The sequence below is a fragment of the Muntiacus reevesi genome, chromosome 4 (assembly GCF_963930625.1).
Source record: "Muntiacus reevesi chromosome 4, mMunRee1.1, whole genome shotgun sequence".
NCBI classification, from domain to species: domain Eukaryota; kingdom Metazoa; phylum Chordata; class Mammalia; order Artiodactyla; family Cervidae; genus Muntiacus; species Muntiacus reevesi.
Window position 1 is genome coordinate 70,851,413 of NC_089252.1, and position 20,847 is coordinate 70,872,259.

Genomic DNA, 20,847 nt, shown 5'->3' on the forward strand with positions numbered 1-20,847 from the left:
AGGCTACGGTTTTTCCAGTGGTCATGTATGGATGTGAGAGTTGGACTATAAAGAAATCTGAGTGCCGAAGAATTAATGCTTTTAAACTGTGGTGTTGGAGAAGACTCTTGAGAGTCCCTTAGACTGCAAGGAGATCCAACCAGTCCATCCTAAAGGAGATCAGTCCTGAGTGTTCATTGGAAGGACTGATGCTGAAGCTGAAATGCCAGTACTTTGGCCATCTGCTGCAAAGAGCTAACTCATTTGAAAAGACCTTGGTGCTGGGAAAGATTGAAGGCAGGAGGAGAAGGGGACAACAGAGGATGAGATGGTTGGATGGCATCACTGACTCAATGGAGATGAGTTTGAGTAGACTCTAGGAGTTGGTGATGGACAGGGAGGCCTGGCGTGCTGTGGTTCATGGGGTCGCAAAGAGCTGGACACGACTGAGTGACTAAATTGAACTGAACAGGCTCCTTTTAAACTAGCTTCAAACAAAAAAATAAAAGTATTATATTTTATGGAAGATAGATTTTAACCACAGTTATTTAAATAAGATCATGGTTTATATGTTTAAGACTTAAGGAAAGTCTAAAATGACCTAATAGAAAATTATCAAATACCATTCAGCTGCTTTAGTTTCTTTCCTCAGAATCTTCACCAAAAAATTGCCTGCATAAAACTGTTTCTGTGATGGTAGAAAAGAACGAATTTGCTTTAGTGGCCTTTAGTGTTTCAGCATATAATGATTTGAAATGGCAATGTATTGCATTTACCCAGTAGGGAATTTTGAATGGCATGTGCTTTTCATGTATGCTAATGATAAGCTCAGAGTACAGGTTCTACAGTGATCCTGAGGTACCACCTGGTCACCAAGATGCCAATAGCAGCATCTGACACTTGAAGTATTGAATGAACTAATGCTCAGCTTCAGTGTAAACCTAACATGTTCACAAACAGCTACTGTAAGATGTATCAGGACAGTTATGCTTATTCTTTTTAATAACAAATGAGCAAGATGTTTCCAACAGGCTGTATGTATGCTGTTCAGTTCAGTTCAGTTGCTCAGTCGTGTCCGACTCTTTGCGACCGCATGTACTGCAGCATGAGAGGCTTCCCTGTCCATCACCAAGTCCTGGAGCTTGTCCAAACTCATGTCCATCAAGTTGGTGATGCCATCCAGCCATCTCATCCTCTGTCATCCCCTTCTCCTCCTGCCTTCAATCTTTCCCAACATCAGGACCTTTTCTGATGAGTCAGTTCTTCCCATCAGATGGCCAAAGTATTGGAACTTTAGCTTCAGCATCAGTCCTTCCAATGAACAATCAGGACTGATTTCCTTTAGGATGGACTGGTTGAATCTCCTTGGAGTCCAAAGACTCTCAAGAGTCTTCTCCAACTCCACAGTTCAAAAGCATTAATTTTTCAGCACTCTACTTTCTTTATAGTCCAACCATACATGACTATTGGAAAAGCCATAGCTTTAACTAGTTGGACCATTGTTGGCAAAGTAATGTCTCTGCTTTTTAATATGCTGCCTAGGTTGATCATAGCTTTTCTTCCAAAGAGCAAGTGTCTTTTAATTTCATGGCTGCAGTCACCATCTGCAGTGATTTTGGAACCCCCCCAAATTAAGTCTCTCACTGTTTCCATTGTTTCCCCATCTATTTGCCATGAAGCGATGGGACTGGATGCCATGATCTTAGTTTTCTGAATGTTGAGCTTTAAGCCACTTTTTCACTCTTCTCTTTCACTTTCATCAAGAGGCTCTTCAGTTCCTCTTTGCTTTCTGCCCTAAGGGTGGTGTCATCTGCATATCTGATATTATTGATATTTCTCCTGGCAATCTTGATTCCAGCTTGTGCTTCATCCAACCTGTCATTTCACATGATGTACTCTGCATATAAGTTAAATAAGCAGGGTGACAATATCCAGCCTTGTGTACTCCTTTCAGATAGCTCATATGCGTGCTGTAAGATAAGCATTATAGAAACTGTACAGTTTGTACCTTATGTTAATGACTAATCATGATTTTCGTATAAAAGTACATGAGTCGTTGGTGTACATAGAAATCTGACCCACTTAAAAGACTGTGCGTGCAAATTAGAATTAATGGGAAAATTTGTCAGGGACTAAAATACCTTGAAAATTAGAAAGATTGTTCTTCAACAAATCAGAAAGCACCCATGGAACATTTGGCACAAAAACACTGTGCCTCACCATTGTATTCTTTCAGCAGTCCTGTCTGAGGGGTTGGTCTTTGTGGAATCCTGTTTTTTTCGGATGTCGTTAAAAGACATTTCTTGCCAAAGCCCTTTCTGACTGAGGTGGAGTTTATATAAGAGCTATAGCTCAGACAGCCTTTGTGACGAAGGCAGTTTGGCACTAGTTCCAGCTCAGTGCCTTTGTGCCCAGGTGACCTTGACAGAGTGGGCTCCCCTGTGGGGTTCTCAGCATCTTCACCTATAAATGTGAAGGTTGAACTGACAGTCTGTCGTGGGATGTTGTCCATGCCATTCATTCATTCATTCAACAAGAGTTTGTTGAGCACCTGCTAAGTTAGGCACCATTTTATCCCTGAGGGTTCAATGACAACAAACCCAGAAACAGGTTCCTGCCTGCTGGTGCCTAGATCCTAGTTGGGGGAAGAGATCATCCTTAATCCAATAGCCCACAAATAAATATGTCAACCCAGCCTTGGGAAATGCCATGAAGAGCTGGTGGAGTCCTGGGACTGAAGAAGCTCCTAACTGGGAGATTTATTTCACTCAGAAGGGAGACCCAAAAGGACTTCCTAGGGGAGCAAGAGGGGCTGGAGGACGTGGGCTGTGGTGGAGACGGACAGGAGGCACTGATTTCTAAGCCCAGCAGTTTGGCCACCTTATCTCACGGCATCTCGATTTCCTCATCTCTAAAAATGGAACTGACATCAGGAGCTTTTCATGCTGTTGTAGATTTCAGGACAACTTGTTTGAAAATACCCAGCACCAGGCAAATTACATTGCATTGCATTTCTAAGAATAGCTTTGGAAGCAGAGATGTACTGTTTTGTACATGGATTTTGAGATGTGGGGAAAGAGTGAAAACAGCTTTGAGGATTCTTTTGTTAAAACGTCTGAGTTTGCTTTCAGCCCTGGAAGGTCCCTGGCTTTCCTTAATCATAGAGCCATGTTTGCATCACTTGACTTTGAAATCCTGGGAATGACCTTGCTGCATGATTCAGTGACAAAGGCCTGAGCTTTAGGGGCTGGCCAAAGGTTAGATATCCCTTGCCATTTATACATGAGGGTAGGAGGCTGACCACATGAGCAACAACACTGGTGTGAGGAGGCAGCCCCTGCCCCGTTATCCTCAGCTTTTCTCTCCTCTGTATGCTTAATATTCCATTTGGAAACAGTGGACACTTTCTGCAGCTTCTTGTGGGTGCTTATGCAATTCCTTCTTGAGATAAAGTGAGGCTAACACTCTCATAACTCTTCAAGGCCTGAGGATTACTCCTTTAATCTTACAAAAGCAAACAGGAGGACCGAAATAACCCATCAATTGTTTCAAATGAAAATGGCCAACAATAATAAATAATTGCCACAATAACTTGAGGTTAAGGTCTTCATTTGTTGGAGGCCATTCAAGAATTTGAAGCTTTTCTCCAAGTTAATTTTTCACATCTTGTTTGTTTCCTCAGAGCTGTTGCTTCCAAAAGCAAGGCCATTAGATCTCTTGTTACACATGTTATTCTTGTTGACATGCCAGGCATGCAGGAAAGTGAGGTCCTCTCTTCATAGATGGGTAATGATGATTCCTCCCCTGCAAAAATCCATATTTCAAAGTATTATAGCCTACTGATATTTTGGAGAGTTCTCTTCTCTTTCATGCTGTATTAATGGTTGCAAACAGCAATGAACATGTTAATTTAAGTGGAAAAGGAATTTGTTGGAAGGATATGGTTCAGAGCCTAGGCAGGAAGGGGAGGCAAGGCTTAGCCCAGGATGCCAACTCTGGCCTCTCTACTCTTCTGCAACTGCCTTAGATGATCTCAGAGAGCCCTGGTGTCTTTGGGCAGCCCTCAGAATTCATGGCCACAGTTGGCAGCATCCACCACCCACACTGAGGCCACTTGACTACCCTTAGATTACATGACTGCACTTGGTTAAGTGCCCACACTTGAATGACCAAAAGGAGAGAAAAGGCAGCGTCTGCCCCCTCTACTGCTTATCTTCCTCTCCTACCTATCTTGAGATTCCCTCCAAACAGGAAGGTTTCAGGATCCTGAGTGGCCAAAAATAGCAACTATCCATCATTCAGGGTTTCTCAGGTGGCACTGGTGGTAAAGAACCCGCTTGCCAATGCAGGAGATGCGGGTTGCATTTCCTGGACTCTAGAAGATCCCTTGGAGAAGGGAATGGCTACCCACTCCAATATTCTTGCCTGGAAAATCCCATGGACAGAAGAGCCTGATGGGCTACATCCTTAAGGTCACAAAAACTCAGACACGACTGAAGCAACTTAGCATGCACAGATGCACATCCATCGCTCAAACCCTTGTAGACTTGATTACATCTGCTACTAACTTGTTGGTCAATCAAAGACTGTTCTCCAGTGTGATTTTTGTCTGAAGCTCACATCACCTAATAATTGTCAGTCTCATGTGCGTCTTCATCCTGTCACCACCGTCATCCTCACCACCATCATCCTCATCTCATTGATGGTCTGTTTACCCCACAACTCCCCTGGGCTGCCATTTCCCTCCATGTTCCTCTTCAAACATTCCTCCCTCCTCCTCTCCCTTCCAAGTCTTGGACTCTGCTTTTATTTCACTGCAAAGTAGAGGCATTCCCAGGGGAACTTTCATTTCTTCCTACCACACTTCTACGGATGCATCTGGGCCATGTGCCCCATTTTCTCACTTCATGTCAGCTGAGGCCAGCCCCTCTATTTGTTCACCAGGTCACCCAGCCACTGTGCGTTGTTATATCTTCATTACTTGCCCTCTGTCTAGTAGATCCTTCCCAGTATCATGTAAATATGCCATGTTAATTCCTTTCTGAAAATAAAAAAGCAATTCCTTTGAGCCCATTTCCCCCACCAGCTGTCATCCTATTTCTCTGCTTTCCTTTACTGAAAAACTCCTCCAAAGAATTGGCTATGCCCACTGTTTTCATTTCTTCTACCCCTACCTCTCTTAGACCAACTCCAGTCAAGCTTTCCTCCCTGACACTGCACTTCAGAAGTTCTTATCAAGATCACCAGTGACCTCCACATGGCTAATTCCAATGGTCAGTTATAATTTTTCATGTTAGTTTGCCACATTTGACAAAACTGATTATTCCTTTCTTGAAGCATGTGGCTGCTTGGAGATTGCCTGTCTTGGTTTTTCTCCTATCTCCTTATTCACTCTTTTTCTGTCTCCTTTGCTGGCTTATCATCATCTTTAACTCCTAAGTGTGGGCCCTCCTTCTCTATTTACATGCATTCCCTAGTGGTCACTTCCAATCCACCCCAAATGCGTATCTCTGGCCCTGACCCCCTGCTTCCACTCCAGACCCTTACATCCAACCATCTCAGCATCTCTTTTTAAAAATCCAGTAGGCATTTGAATGTTCTCTGTTGACCTTCTATACCTTTGGTCTTTCGCATCTGGAAAAGTGACACCTCTTTCCTTCCAGTTGTTGAATCTAAAGTTCTTGCAGCCATTCTTGACTCTTCTCTTTGCTGAACACCCTTCTTCCAATCTGTGAACAAAATATATTGGCACAACTTTTGAAACATCTAGAATATAACCTCAGCTTCTACCCCTGTGGTCTGAGCTACTGTTTTCTTACACCTGAATTATTATAAGAACCTTCTCACCGGGCTCTCTCTTTCCCTCTGACTGAGTATACTCACCATGTACATCACAGCCAGTGTGAGCCTTTAAATATGGAAGTCAGACCATGGCATCCCCTGTTCAGAGCCCTGCAGGATCTCCTGTCTCAGAGGCAAACTGAGGTCCTTGTGATGACTCCATCCCTTCACCACTAAGCCCATTCCCCTCCTCATTCTGCCCCTCACTCATTCCTCTCCAGCCACACTAGTCTCCTTGCCATCCTTGAACACACCAGGCATGACTTCTCCTTTGCTAGTTCCCAAATACTGTGCATCTTGCTATCTTCCTTCCGGTTTCTACTGAGCGGTCACCTCATCAGTGAAGCTTCCCTGACCAGCTATTTAAAATTGCACCCTACTCCCCCTCCAACTATGCTGTCTTCTATCCTTCTTACCCTTTGTGAGTTTTCTCCATTGCTTTTACCACAATCTGACCTGTATATTTGATTCTTTGTATATATGTTTTTTTGTCTCCTTAAAGCTACAGGAAGGCAAGAACTCTTTTTTGTTCACTGATTTCTCTAGCACATCAAGTAGTGATTGGCATGTCATAGGTGCTCATAAGTATATTAGTAAATTATCCTATAACCAAAATCCATGATTAGGTTATTGTGACCCCATGGGCTGTGGCCTACCAGGCTCCTCTGTCCATGGGATTCTCCAGGCAAGAATACTGGAGTGAGTTGCCATTTCCCTGTCCAGAGGATCTTCCTGACCTAGGAATTGAACCCAGGTCTCCCGCATTGTATGCAGATGCTTTACCGTCTGAGCCACCAGGGAAGTTGATTAGGTTATTAAATGTGTTATAATTTTCTAAGTTGGATGTAGTAGATTTCACATGAGCCACAGGACGGCCTAGTGAGTGAGTTAGGCTGCACACCACAGAACTCCCAGTGCTTCGATGTGGAAGCTGAGGCCCTTGGGGGCTGACTGGGTATCCCAGAACACATGGCTAATTAGTGGGTTCCTGGGACTTGTAATCCTGATCCAGAGCACTTTCTCCCACCTGCCTCCCCTGTTCTCAGCTACCCACTACATTCCATGTTTCTAATATATTAGTGAAAGTTTTAGTGTACTCATTGCTGTTCATTTTTCCTTTTAGCGTTGATGAGAAAACCCCATATCTAGCTCTGGGGGCTGTGAAGAATATCTCCCTAAATATCTCCATCTCTAACCTTGGGGATGATGCCTATGATGCCAACGTGTCATTCAACGTTTCTCGGGAGCTCTTCTTCATCAACATGTGGCAGAAGGTAAGAAGGCCCTAGAAGAATGTGTCTAGTGCACTTGCTGACTTTCATCATAGCCTGGAATATGCAGTGATCTTGCAAATACTGTTCCTTTGTGTGGAGGCTCATTTGGAATTATTAGAATGATTTCCTCCTGGACTTAAAAAGCATTGTTGGTAAAGCCAAAGAAGAAACTCAATTCCCACTGTGCATTGGAGCCATATCTGTATTTGACACTACCTCCCATCCATTCTATCTTGTGAAATCCTCTCCACACAGTTTTATTCTGGCCCCTTCTCTGAGATGATACAGTCATCATCTCTGGCACACGCATGTTCTACAGAATTCATGCTTTAGGTCAGCAGTGGTTGTGAAAGACCAGATAAGAAATGAAAGCAAATCACTGCTTATCATATGCATTATCACCAATGATGCCTTTGATGTTTTCCGTTCAAGGGTCATGAACACTGGCCTCAGCTTTGGCATATTGATTTATTCCTGAAATATTTTAGTGAATTGAGGAAATTAAATTATTTCCATGAATTGAGTGAGTTTTTAAGAGCAATTTAATTTATTTGAATGATGTTTAAATAGCGTGACTCAGAAAGGAAAAAGGACCTGGTTTTCTCTCCTGTTCCATAATCCTCCTGAGTGAACCACTTTGGGGAAGAAAGAGTAACAGACCTCATCCACAGGCAAGCAGGAGGGATGACTGGACTCAAACATCCTTCCATGGAGGTGGTCTGCCTGTGGTTAGACAGGTTGTCTGCCTGTGGGGCAGCTCTTCTGATGGGAACTTCTGCAGCTTTTCAAAATGTTCACAGCAGTGAACTGCGGCACCTTGATGTCCATGTAGGAATGGAGCCAAAATCATTTTCTGAAGTAAACCTTGGGCCTACCCACAGGTGAGCGTAGGCCAACCTTCGGGCTGTGGGCAGCCTTTGTCCAGGCACAGATCCTGAAGGTGCAATAGTTTGACCAGGACATGCCAACCCTGCCCAGCTTACAGGGCAGCTGAAGCATATAGACATCTAGAATGGCATTCCAAGAACTTCCCAAGAAATCATCTCAGACTCTGTAATGCTACATAGCTTCTGGAGCTCCAGCATAGTGGAGGCCACAGAGGCATTGAATGCAAGAAGAGCATACTTTCCAGCCCCTCTAAACCCCCCAAATTGTCCCTGATTTAATCTCAGTCCAGAGGGAACCAAGTATCCATAGAGTTCTGTTACTTGGCTGTGGACAGAATCTCTTTTACAGAATGTCAGGTGCCTTGATGCCATCTTCCTGTGGGGGGAAGGAGGATGGGTAGGGGGAGAGGGGTTCACTCAGGGACCAGACCTGTGGAACCCATCTTTATGATAACTGGTGCCTGGGTCATCACTGTCCCACACTTAAGCCCGTGGAAGAACTCTCTCTCTGCCTCAGAATTAGGAATAGCTGTGCTTTTCCAGAGCATTTTAGCTTGTTTGTATCTTTGGACCGAGGCATCCTTATAACCAACTAAGCTTCATTATCTCTGTTCTAGAAAGCTCAGAACTGGCCTCACTGTTAGTATATAGGACTTCGTGTTATTATTTTGTAAACAAAGTAGCCTTCTGCATCTTACTTTACTTCCCTTCACCATGTTTTTCTTTTTGGCTTGGAGACTGTATAATATTCTATCATAGGATATAGTATGGATTGCCTGTGAATTCATGCTTTTGGATATTTAGATTAGTTCCAGTTTTATTACCTTTTGAATAATATTGTGATGACTATCTTTTAGAGAAAATAGTATGAGCAAATGATTATATCCTTAATCCTATAATTATTTGGGGAATGGGAAGTCATATTTATTGATCACCTACTATACAACTTAGGTTTTTCATACATTTCCCCATTCCCTCCTTACTGCATGTAATCTGGGCATACCTGATTTATTGGAGGAATGTTCTCAGGAGAAAAGAAGTGAGGGAAGCGGAATGAGGCAGGCAGAAAGGTCTGAGGAAGGGTGCAAAATCCCAAACCAGCCCTGTTCTGTCTGTGGGGTAAAAAGAGATGGAGGGTGCCCTAGAGCATAAATTAATCAGCATAACTGTCCCCCTTGAAGTGGAAGGGGAGCACCGTTTCCTCCCCATCATCATTATTAACCACCAGGGAGACTTCCTGGGTAAGGGGACTCGGTCAGTCAGGGACGATGCACCTGAGAAGGACACAGGTGTGTCATTGGCTACCGTAGCTGATCACGGGGCCAGTCAGAGCACATTTTTATCTCTTTGCCACTGAGTCCCAGTGACCTCTAAAACCTTTGGCACAGGGGACACCAGGTTTCTATTTGGCAGAAAGTTGGCACGGTATCGGGCTCTTTGGGCTCTGGTGAGCATTAGTCCAAGAAAGGCGTCAAGGCACAGAGACATCATATCATGCAGCAGCTGCAGAGGCAGGGCCAGCTAGAAAAGCATACTGGTGAGACGCCCTTCAGCGCAGTAGGAGGAGGAGCAATAGAGAAAAAAGTCCCCTCCTGTGACGACAGCCACAACTGCAGAGTTAATCAGTTGGGGAATGTAAGTGGCATCATTCTGCCCAGAGCAAGTTTTTAACAATACTTAGGTGGATAATGAGTGAGACAGGAAGGGGCCCACCCACTCTGATAGACCTACCAGAATCAGCATGGGCCCCGCATAAAGGTCCTAACATGTTAAATAAGAAAAGTGTAACTCCAGAAACAGAGGGAAAGCATACCTTTTAAAAGACTATTAATAGAAAGCAAAAGTAAATTTTACAGAACATCTGTTTTCTTAGTAAAATTCAAGGAAAAAAAAAAAAAGTGAACCCAGCAAATGATCAGATAGTAGAACAATGGACTGAGAGGAAAATGGAAAGGGCTGAGAGAGAAGCAAAAAAAAAAAAAAAAGAAGTTTGTGGGTGGAATTAGGAAGTATTATAATGCAACCAAGAGGGCAATGACAGAATTAAAATATTTGTTATGATCAGAAAGGAGCAGAATTAGCAGTACGGGAAACTGATTCATTGTTGTGGAGGGCGTATGTGAGGAGATCTCTGAGAATTTAGAGAAAAAGAACAGAGCAGTGGAGAAGGATGGCAGTGAAGATTAGATACGGAAGGTGAAGGCCAGAGAACCAGCAAATGGAGATAGTTTCAGAATCACTGGAATAGAAGACCTGAGTAGACAGCAAGAAAGAATCCCCATTATTGTGAACGGTGCTACAGACATCAGGCAAAAGTGTTAAAAGTAGTTTAATGTTTACATGCAGCTTCATCACATTTCAGTTTTCTCAGTGTAAAAATAATGCTACCCGTACCTAACAGAAAACAAAGAAACTCATTCTTTCTCCAGCTTTTGTAGCATTAATATCAATAATTAGATTGTGTTCCAGAGTGAAGGAAGAATTCTATACCCAGCCAGCTTGCCCTCCGTGGTGAAAGCAAAACAAGGATAGCTTTGGATATTTAAGAGTTTGTGAAGTCTACTAGCTCTTCTAGTTTGGACTCCGCCCAGAGCAGACCTGGACGCGATGACTGTGGTACAGGTGGCTAGGGAATGAGGTGGTGGGGGGTGGGCAGAGTGCGGGAGTGATGAGTTTTGATGAAAAGAGACAAGATGGGAAAGTGTGCACAGAAGTGCGGGTTGTGCTGTGGGCAGTTCGTGCTCTGTCCTGCTGCAGCTCCTCTGAGAGACAGACTCTACAACACCCCTCAGAATCATTGCTGTGTGGGGTAGGGAAGCTGCTGGAGGGTTTATTTACCAATTCCTGTTTCTCATCCATGGAGAATCGCTCCAAAGGCATTAACTGTCTGTCCAGCCTTTGCAGCCGTCCCTGGCTCTGGGCCACATTTCCTTTCCTGGGGCCAGAAACAACTCAGGCAGAGAGATGGGGCAACTTCGAGCCTGGAAGGGGACTGGCCTCAAGTGACCAGCCCTTGGGATTGTTCTGGGGAGCATGAGCAAGACACTGGCAGCATCTGAGCAAAAGCCGTGAGAGCTTAAATAACCATGAAACTCCTCTTGAGAAACAGTTATTTACATATATAGCGTATTGTGGGATAAAAAGTGTATTAAAGCCAAACAAAAAAGTAAGCAAAAGCAACTTTTACAAATATTTAAAATAGTAAGCAAATGTAAAACAATAATTATTGCCTCAGTAAATAATAATTTTGAATATTAATGTAAGTCTATAATCTCAGTTTTACCATAAAAAATTGAGAAGAAATTTAATCTCGTTACTCCTCCTGCTTCGCATTCTTTAGGATGGATCTCAGGCTCCTCAGCTGTTCATGAGAGGCCCTTCACAGCCTGGTCTTTCCTGCCTCCCCTCCTCCCAGCCTCATAGTCACCATCCCCCACATACACCCTTGAATCCACTCATAATTTCTTGCTGAAGCTGCCTTTACCCAGGAATACCTCAAGCCCAGTTTGTTTAATGAACTGTCCCAACCTCACATCTCAGCTCAAGGGTCACCTGTGTAGGCCCCTCACCTGAACAGGTGATGTGGGTGGATAGATATGTGGGTGATGGCTAGCTATCCTTTTTTTTTTTTTTTCATTTATTTTTATTAGTTGGAGGCTAATTAGTTTACAATATTGTAGTGGTTTTTGTCATACATTGACATGAATCAGCCATGGATTTACATGTATTCCCCATCCCCATCCCCCCTCCCACCTCCCTCTCCACCCGATTCCTCTGGGTCTTCCCAGTGCACCAGGCCCGAGCACTAGTCTCATGCATCCAACCTGGGCTGGTGATCTATTTCACCCCTGATAATATACATGTTTCGATGTTTTTCTCTCGAAACATCCCACCCTCGCCTTCTCCCACAGAGTCCAAAAGTCTGTTCTGTACATCTGTGTCTCTTTTTCTGCTTTGCATATAGGGTTATCATTACCATCTTTCTAAATTCCATATATATGTGTTAGTATGCTGTAATGTTCTTTATCTTTCTGGCTTACTTCATTCTGTATAGTGGGCTCCAGTTTCATCCATAGCTATCCCTTTTTTCCAGAGTTACAGAGCAACTCAGGGCCCAGGCCCTGCCTCCAAAGTCTCCAGTCTTTTCTGTCAGCACACAATTAGTGATGTCTCAGTTTCTGAGATCAAACAAAAATTATGACCTGAGATGGATTTTTCTCTTTCATGCAAGGCTCCTTTTAGATTTGTTCGGATTCTTTTCTTTAAGGGGAGGCTGCTTATAAAAATGTGGGCTGTACATGACTGCTGCTGCTGCTGCTGCTAAGTCGCTTCAGTCGTGTCCAACTCTGTGTGACCCCATAGAAGGGAGCCCACCAGGCTCCCCCGTCCCTGGGCTTCTCCAGGCAAGAACACTGGAGTGGGTTGCCATTTCCTTCTCCAATGCATAAAAGTGAAAAGTGAAAGGGAAGTCTCTCAGTCATGTCTGACTCTTAGCGACCCCATGGACTGCAGCCTACCATGCTCCTCCATCCATGGGATTTTCCAGGCAAGAGTACTGGAGTGGGGTGCCATTGCCTTCTCCGGTTACATGGGTGACCATCTGCTTACTGTCCTCTCACCTGTGTAAAGCAAAAAGAGAGAATGAGGAACAATGGAGAAAACATGGTTTGGAACACAACTGCCCACACAACTTTAGGATCACATTCACCTTCAGCTGTAGGTGAGCAACACCCCAGAGCACAGTTCCACAGAATATAATGTCAACAGTGCCCTCTGGAGTCATATAGTCATGTGGCACCAGAGTCAAGATAAAGTCGAGTTGTCATTTCTTGCCTTGCTGCCACTTGGCACATGGGGACTTAGCCCTTCTTGCATCAGTGGAACAGGAATGGAGTTGTTTGGACAGCAGTGATTAAGTACCTGCGAAGTGTCAGGGACTGTACTAGCTGCTAGGAGACACAAGGAGAATAAGCACTGGTCCTTGTTCCTGGGAGCACACAACCTAATAGGGAGAAAGGCATGTCAGCCAGCAAAGTACAAGATGCCAAAGTTGCTTTGAAGCACAGAGATGACAAGATGAAGCAAGTTGTTACTGTAACAGCTAGTCTCAGGTTGGACAGAATTCCTAGATAAATGCTGGGGGGGGTAGGTGGATGGGCCTCCGAAGAGTTGATGTCAGCGGGTGCCAACATTGCAGAGCTAGGGTCGGTGAGTGGGGTGGGTGGGCCAGTTTATTTGGGAGGCCCAAATAAGTCCAGAGCTGGACTGAAGCAAAGATGAGATGGCAGAGGAGAACAAGGAGGAGGAACAAAAGGAATCTCACCAGATGGAAAGAAGCTGCCCATGTGGGACAAAGGAGCAGTAAGTGGCAGGGTGACTTCGGGACATTTTACAAATGCTGTTTTGTGCTAAAGTTGCTTGTCAGCTGGGACTCCTGCTGTCATGAAAGCCTCACATGAGTGAGAGAGAAACTGGAAAAAAAAAAAGGGACTGGATTCATGAGTACATCTTCATGGTATTGACTGCCATGCATACATGGAAACGGACTTCGATGTATACAGTGTAGGCTTCAAGCAGATGTAAGAGAGCTCCCAGCTGATCTTTGGGTACAAAGAGGACACAGCAGCTTACCATGGAGTCAGGGGAGAGAGGGAAAGGGCAGGCTCCTGACCCAGTCTCTTCTCTACAGTGTGGAGTCTTGGTTTGGGTCTCCTGGATGCTGACCTTGAAACAAGGAATTGAGGGCTATGCATTTGGGAGATGCAGGAAACAGTGGAAAGGAGGTAAAGTAATATAGGCAGGTGAGGGCAGCTGATGAAGAGAGTACTTTTACACCAGCTATCGCAGCGGGTGATGGGGCTTTACCCGTCAAAGCAGCTATAGGAAAAGTACAAGATACAAGCCTCAGGGGGTGAGAGAGCTGGGATTCACATACCACACCCCCCAAAGAGTCAGAGGCTTAGGCCTTCTCGGGGTGTTCACTCCCCACTACTAGTGTCTTATAAGGTGCATGGCCAGAGCAACCTACACAGTTCTGAACAGTGTCTTCAGGCACAGAGATGCAGGTGCTGGCAGCTGGAAGTGGGCTGGAGCAGCCTCAGAGGTGCATGCCGTCTGAGCAGGGCTCGCCAGCATCTCCAGCCTGAGCACCTCGCTTTCTAGGCCTCCAGAAGTTGTAGCTTGGCCTCATAGCACTTCCCTGGGTTTCTGAAGGAGCACACCTCGCCGTCTACAGGTGTGGGGCAAGGCGGGTATTGTAAATGGGTGAAGGAGGCCGAGTATGGGACAGGAGGAAGCAGGCGAGACTGTGAAGAGCGGAGGATTCCAGCCTTGTCCACAGAAGGCCGCCCACGCCCAGCAGCAGCCACTGATTGCCAGGTGGGAGTGAGCGCCAGTTTGTCAGACTTCCTATTTCTCAGCAAAAGCCAGAAATCCACATTTTTATGTGAAATCTCATGGCTTTGGCAGCTAATTAAAATATTCTCTGAACGTTGTATGGGCCAAACAAAACATGTCCGCTGACCATATCCAGCCTCTAGGCCACCAATGGTGACCTCCCGCTTAGCTGTTTTCCGCATGTTCTGGTCCCGTTGTCTTGCCTGCCTGTTTGGCTCATGGATCTGGATTCTGGTAGATCCCAGTCTGTCTGCAGCCTTGATAACATTTCATGTGCACCCCTGGGCATCAGATCAGCTAGTCAGAGACTAGAGTGTGAGTGTATGTAGAGAGGAAGGAGGGAATTGGAGACAGTCAAGTCAAATCTGGTGTTCACAGAATTTTTTTTTCCTTTCTTTTTATTAAAAAAAATTTTGGACATGCCATGTTGTCTGTGGGATCTTAGTTCCCCGACCAGGGATCAAACCCATGCCGCTTATAATTGGAAACACAGTCTTAACCCTGGACCACTGGTAAACTCCCTTACTGCTTTTTTTTTTTAATTGAAGTATATAGTTAATTTGCAATGTCATTTTTTTTTAGATGTTCATTAACTTGATTCAGTTATACAGAGACATATATCTCTTCTGTTTTAGATTCTTTTTCCATACATGTTAGTAAGGAGTGTTGAGTAGAGTTCCCTGTACTATGCCTTGTCATTGTTTATTTTATATATAGTAGTGTGCGTATATGTTAATCTCAGGCTCCTCATTTTTCTCATCCCTTCTCCCCCCGCTCTTCCTGTTTGGTAACCATAAGTTTGTTTTCTATGTCTGCGAGTCTGTTTCTGTTTGGCAAATAGGTTTTTTTTGGATTTCACGTACAAGGCATATCATAGGGTATGTGTCTTTACTTCACTTAACATGATAATCTGGAGGAGGAAGGCAGGTGAGGAGGACCAGTGATCATGAATGCAGAGGGGAGAACGTATACCCTCCCCTGTGATACTTTTGAGCAGTTCAGAGCAGTTCCTGTTGTAAGAAGTGTAGTTACTGCTTGTTACCCGTTGGTTGTAAGTCACTGAACTCAATTGATGAGTCTGGAGGGACTGCAATGGAGGGAATTTCCTCCATGACAGGGTCTTACACGGGAGATGTGACAACGATGTAGGAAGTTGCCGCAAGGAAAGCCCAGTTTTGCTTTCTAATGAGTTAGTGCTTTGAGTTCTGAATTAAACTCTGTTTGGGGAGTGGAGAGCCAGCAGGGCAGCTTCTGTAACTTTTAGGGGCTTATTCTTTAAGGCAAGATGCATAGAGGACTTGTAAGTTTGTTTCTCTTGTAAAGTGATTCTTCCAGCTTCTGGTCTACCTTTACCGGAGAAAAGGCAACCCCTTTTCATATTCAAGGCAGACCACTCAAGATGGCGCCAAGCGATAAGACTGATTGAGTTTCTAACCCAGGTAGAGCAGAAGAGATTAGACGCTGCTGTGTTTGTGTACCTTTGGGTTTGGGGAAGTGCCCTGGCCTCTTCTCAGACAGAAGTTTCCCCAGAGAAGTCGCATCTGTACGCAGGGATGAAATGAAATGTGTTAAGTGGAGCCAGGTAGCCCAGCATCACATTGCGGAAGGCTTTGCGGACGGAAGTGTGTGCACCTCATCCTTCAGCGGGTAAACAGATTGCAAGCAGCCTTCCTGCACTCTGCCACCGCCACACCCCACTCCCCATTCAGGGCAGGAACTGATTTTCATTGTGTTCTGTTTTCTCCGGTGTCTCTTGTCAAGTTAATAGTAGCCTCGAGTAAAATGCAACCCTTAGATGTTTATAGTCATCTTGGCCGGGCCATTAAGATGATGAATGAACTTGCTGCTTGCCCTTGTAAGAGAGCCGTGAGGGTGGATATTGATACTCAGAAAACAATAAGTCTTTTCTGTCCCTTTCCTGTTTTTAATCCAGTACCCTAAGCCCCCTGGTGCTTTACCTTGAACTCCTGCTTAGTGCCAGGGAGAAAAACCTTACCTGGATCCCAGCCCATTTGAGGCTCTAATACGGAGCAAGCTGTTTCTCTCACTTTGTTGGTCTTCCCCATCCCGCTTGTCAGAGACAAATTCCTAGAGCCCTTGGTGTTTCTGACTTGCTTCTGCTGGCCCTGACCTTCCTCTTGGAAAGGATGAGCGTGGGTGCTGGGGAGCAGGGACCCAGCCAGGTTTGCAAGTCCTCACCTGGGTTACCTGTGGCCATTGCACTAGCATTTTCCTGGCCCTGCCACCAGAGCCATCCTAACCTAGAGTGAAGCTGTGCCTGGGAGGAAGGCTGGGCCTTTTCTGTCACAGCTAGCAGTGAGGAAGTAGGGGAGAAACCCGGACGCCTATTTTAAATCACACTGTGGCCTCAGTGTTCTGTGGTAGGGCTCAGCTTTCACATATGTGAAAAGCTACATTTGTGTATTCACTGCATTGGGAAGGAAGGCTACGTTTTGCTTGAGAAATGTCAACATAGCTGTAGCTACGACAAGGATCTTTCACGAAAGACGTTTTCCAGAGCTGCAGACTTGGGCAGAACTGGTGGGGGGCGGGTACTAGGGGGGTAGTTTAGAAAACATATGTTAAACCTCTGTAATTTTTTTTTCTTAATGAACTGCACAACGACACTTTAATAATTTCCTCTTTTAAGAGGAAAGGGGGAGTTTTGGATTTTAAATCTTTTTTTTTTATAAAGGAGCACAGCACCTCTTAAAAAGAAAGCCATGAAATTAATCCATCTGCTAAGTCCAACGAAAGAAAACTATAAAAAAAAAATCAAGAGCTTAGGTGTTTCAGCCTGGGTTTCCCTGAAGCAGAGCCCAAGGTGAGGGTTTGTATCAAGTAGTTTAAGAGGGTTGTGCTACCCAGGGAGCACGTGAGGAGTGGGGGGTGGAGGCCGGGGAAGGGTGCCATCTCAGACAACTCCCCACAGAGACTGGCCTGGCCTGAGCTCTGAAATGGGGGTTATACCTCAGCACCGCCCATCTCAAGGCCGGGAAGCTGGCCACAAGTGCCAGTCATTGGTGAAGGGCCTCTTACGGAGGAAATGAAGTCCCAGGCACTTTTCCCCACTCTGAGAGTGTGGACAGGGAGGTTCCAGAAGCCAAAGAACAGGCCTTGAAGAAGACCCATGGGTACTGGCTCATGGAAGTAAATGCACAATAAAACCAGAGAGTGGGCCAACCAAGGGGACCCAGGGGACGGGTTAGACCACTAAGTGCTTGCTACAGCAGGATCGGGCTTCCCTGGTGGCGTTGATGGTGAAGAACTTGTGTGCCAGTGCAGGAGATGTAAGAGATGAGGGTTCAATCCCTGGGTCAGAAAGACCTTCTGAAGGAGGTCATCGCAACCCGTTCCAGTACTCTTGCCTGGAGAATCGCATGGACAGAAGAGCCTGGCAGTGTCACAAAGGATCACACACTACTGAAGCAGCTCAGCACACACGCACGCACAGCGGGATTACAACGGGTACACTCTGTGATTTGAAAGTGTATTGCAACCACATGGACAAAGATCTTTGAGCTCTTGGGTACTTGTGTGATATTCTCAGTATCAGTGACACACAGGATGTTTCTGCCTATTCCTGAATCAGGGAATTGGCACCTGTGGAAGCACTTGGAATTTAAGAGGGAACATGAACGCCCAGCTGTGGTCCCGATGCAGTTCAGTTTTTCAGAGCTGTCATTTCATCCCTTTGAAGCCAGCCTTACAAGGAGCATCTCTGCTCTCTGATGGCCACTGGCATCAGTCGGAAGAATGAATATAACCAGCATATGAATATAACCAAGAACATGGATATAACTCGCCAGCCTGTCCTGTTCTCCTAAGCTAGTAGATTCAGTTCAGTTCAGTCGCTCAGTCGTGTCCAACTCTTTGTGACCCCATGGACTGCAACACGCCAGGCTTTCCTGTCCATTACCAACTCCCAGAGCTTGCTCAAACTCATGTCCATCGAGTCAGTGATGCCATCCAACCATCTCATCCTCTGTCGTCCCCTTCTCCTCCTGCCTTCAGTCCTTCCTAGCATCAGGGTCTTTTCCAATGAGTCAGTTCTTGGCATCAGGTGGCCAAAGTGTTGGAGCTTCAGCTTCAGCATCAGTCCTTTCAATGAATATTCAGAACTGATTTCTTTTCAGATTGACTGGTTTGATCTCCTTGCAGTCCAAGGGACTCTCAAGAGTCTTCTCCAGCACCATAGTTCAAAACCATTAATTCTTCAGTGCTCAGCTTTCTTTATAGTCTCACATCCATACATGACTATTGGAAAAGCCATAACTTTGACTAGACTGACCTTTGTCTGCTGATTTTAAAAATCAGTGAGGAAAAAAAAATGACAACAGAAATTCATACATCCTGATCTTACTGACCCAGAACATCCTAAACAAAAGGAATTTTAAACCAGAAATGCCCATTTTACAAGTAAGGAAATAGTCCTCAAATAAATTGGTGAAAGAAATTTTTTAAAAACCAATTAAGAATGTGTTTGGCTGCATGTAACACAAAGGGCAACTTTTAGTAGCTGATCCTAATGAGGCTTTGAGTTTTCTTTTCTAATAACAAATCTCGAAGCGGACATTCCAGGACAGCTAAGTAACTACACAATGCCCCCAGAAACCCAGTTCCTTCTGTCTTTCTTCTCAACATTGCTTCATACACATTGCTTCTTGGTTTCCACTTCCACCGCTGTAACTGCATACCAAGCAGTGAGAAGAAGAAAGACAACAGGCCTGACCCCCTTTTAAAGTGCTCTTCTGAAGCTCCATTCAGCATTTTCCATGTACATCTTGTTAACCAGAACCGCGTCATGTGGCCACCCCAGTCACAGGGGAGGCTGGGAGATGAGTTTTCCTGGCTGGCCACATGCCCCCCCAAGCACAGCCAGGTTTTGTTTATGGGGAGAAAGGAAAGAGGGGCACTTGGAGGCATCGGCAGAGTCAGCCCCAGCGGGAACCTAGAAGGGGACATTTGCAAGTGTGTGTCTCTGAGATACAAGCGGAAAGCGGGAAGGACAGGGGATGAATCATGGACAAACAGCCAAGTGACCAGCACAATCACTGTCTTGTTTTCAAGAGCCTGCCAGAGTTCTTTCAGGCTCTGTGTTACTGCATTTAGAATTTTCTGTTTAAAGTCAGCCTCGAGAATACCTTGTTGGGAAGGTCTAGTTTGGCTGTAGTCAGGTGCAGCAGAGGCCCTGGTGCACCTGGATCTGTGATTCAGGTGTGTGACCTGGATCTGTCTGATTCAGCCGTGCCCAGGGGCATCTGCTCCTTCAGTAGATGTCAGACTCTGATAAAGCATAAGATGATCTCTATCTGTCCACCTTATCTGTCATCATTGATGCCTGCATTTCCTGTTTTCACAAGGTGAAGCCATTTCAATGAAAATGTCACTGTATTTGTTTCCAGTGCCTCCAGCAGAGGTGCTGTAGCTCTCCATCCAGGCCAGTCTGTGCCAGAAAGGTCCAGGTTCAGAGCCCCTGTCCTTCTGTTTGGTATATGTATTGCCAGCCTTCTCTTCACTCTTCTATTTACCTGTTTCTGAACTGTGTGTAGTTTGGCATCTTCCTTCTTAAAGTATAAAGCCCAGGTCTGCACTGTTATCCAAGGAGCCCCGCATAGTTATTATTGCCCAGGTTTCAACAGGCTTCCCGGTGGCACTCATGGTAAAGAATCTGCCTGCCAATGCAGGACATGTAAGAGACGCAGGTTTGATCCCTGGGTCGGGAAGATCCCCTGGAGGAGGGCATGACAGCCCACTCCAGTATTCTTGCCTGGAGAATCCCTATGGACAGAGGAACCTGGCTGCTACAGTTCATAGGTGCTCGCAGAGTTGAACATGACTGAAGGTACTGAGCATGCACACACACAGGTTTAAACATATTTCTGTTAATGTGGCAGTCACAGCACACTTGTGTGTATTTGTAATGCATTTACTCTTAATTTCTTTTAGTCTTTTCATGCTGTTTGGAAGTTGCATCATTTGTGGTCTTGCTACTCAAAATACAGTCATGGACCAGCAGCACAGCCTGACCTAGGAGCCTGTTAGAAGTACAGAATCTCAGACCTGACCACCCAGATGTGCTGAATCAGTATCTCCATGTTAACAAGATCCCTGGGTATTTGCCTGCATAGCGAAATTTGAGGGAAGTCAGAGTTCCTGATTTTAGGTCATCTAACTTGGTAACTTACTAAGACATTGATGAAGACCCTATGTGCACTCAGAGCAGGAGTCTGGTGGTGTTTTGGGTGTGATGCCCTCTGGGCAAACGTGGAGCTGCTCATAAAGTGTCTGGGAGGGAAGGAGGAAGCTTTTATGGATCTTCTTTCTAGCTCGGGGCTGGGGGCTTTATCCCATTGAATCCTCACCACAGTCCTCTGTGACATAGGCTCTTATTCCCAACATGTAGATGAAGGAGTCAAGACTCCCAAGGTTAAGAGAACACAATCCTTTTATGTTCAAGACTCATAAAG

At 45.2% G+C, this 20,847-nt stretch overlaps 1 protein-coding gene across 2 annotated transcripts in view; it reads left to right on the forward strand.

The window, feature by feature from the left end:
- Positions 1-20,847, forward strand: part of ITGA9 (integrin subunit alpha 9) — a 350,067-nt gene that overhangs the window by 213,327 nt on the left and 115,893 nt on the right. For both annotated transcript variants that reach the window (XM_065932998.1, XM_065932999.1), the window contains exon 18: positions 6,944-7,094. In XM_065932998.1, the coding sequence (XP_065789070.1) occupies positions 6,944-7,094 (151 nt within the window). The remainder of the gene's footprint in view (positions 1-6,943; positions 7,095-20,847) is intronic.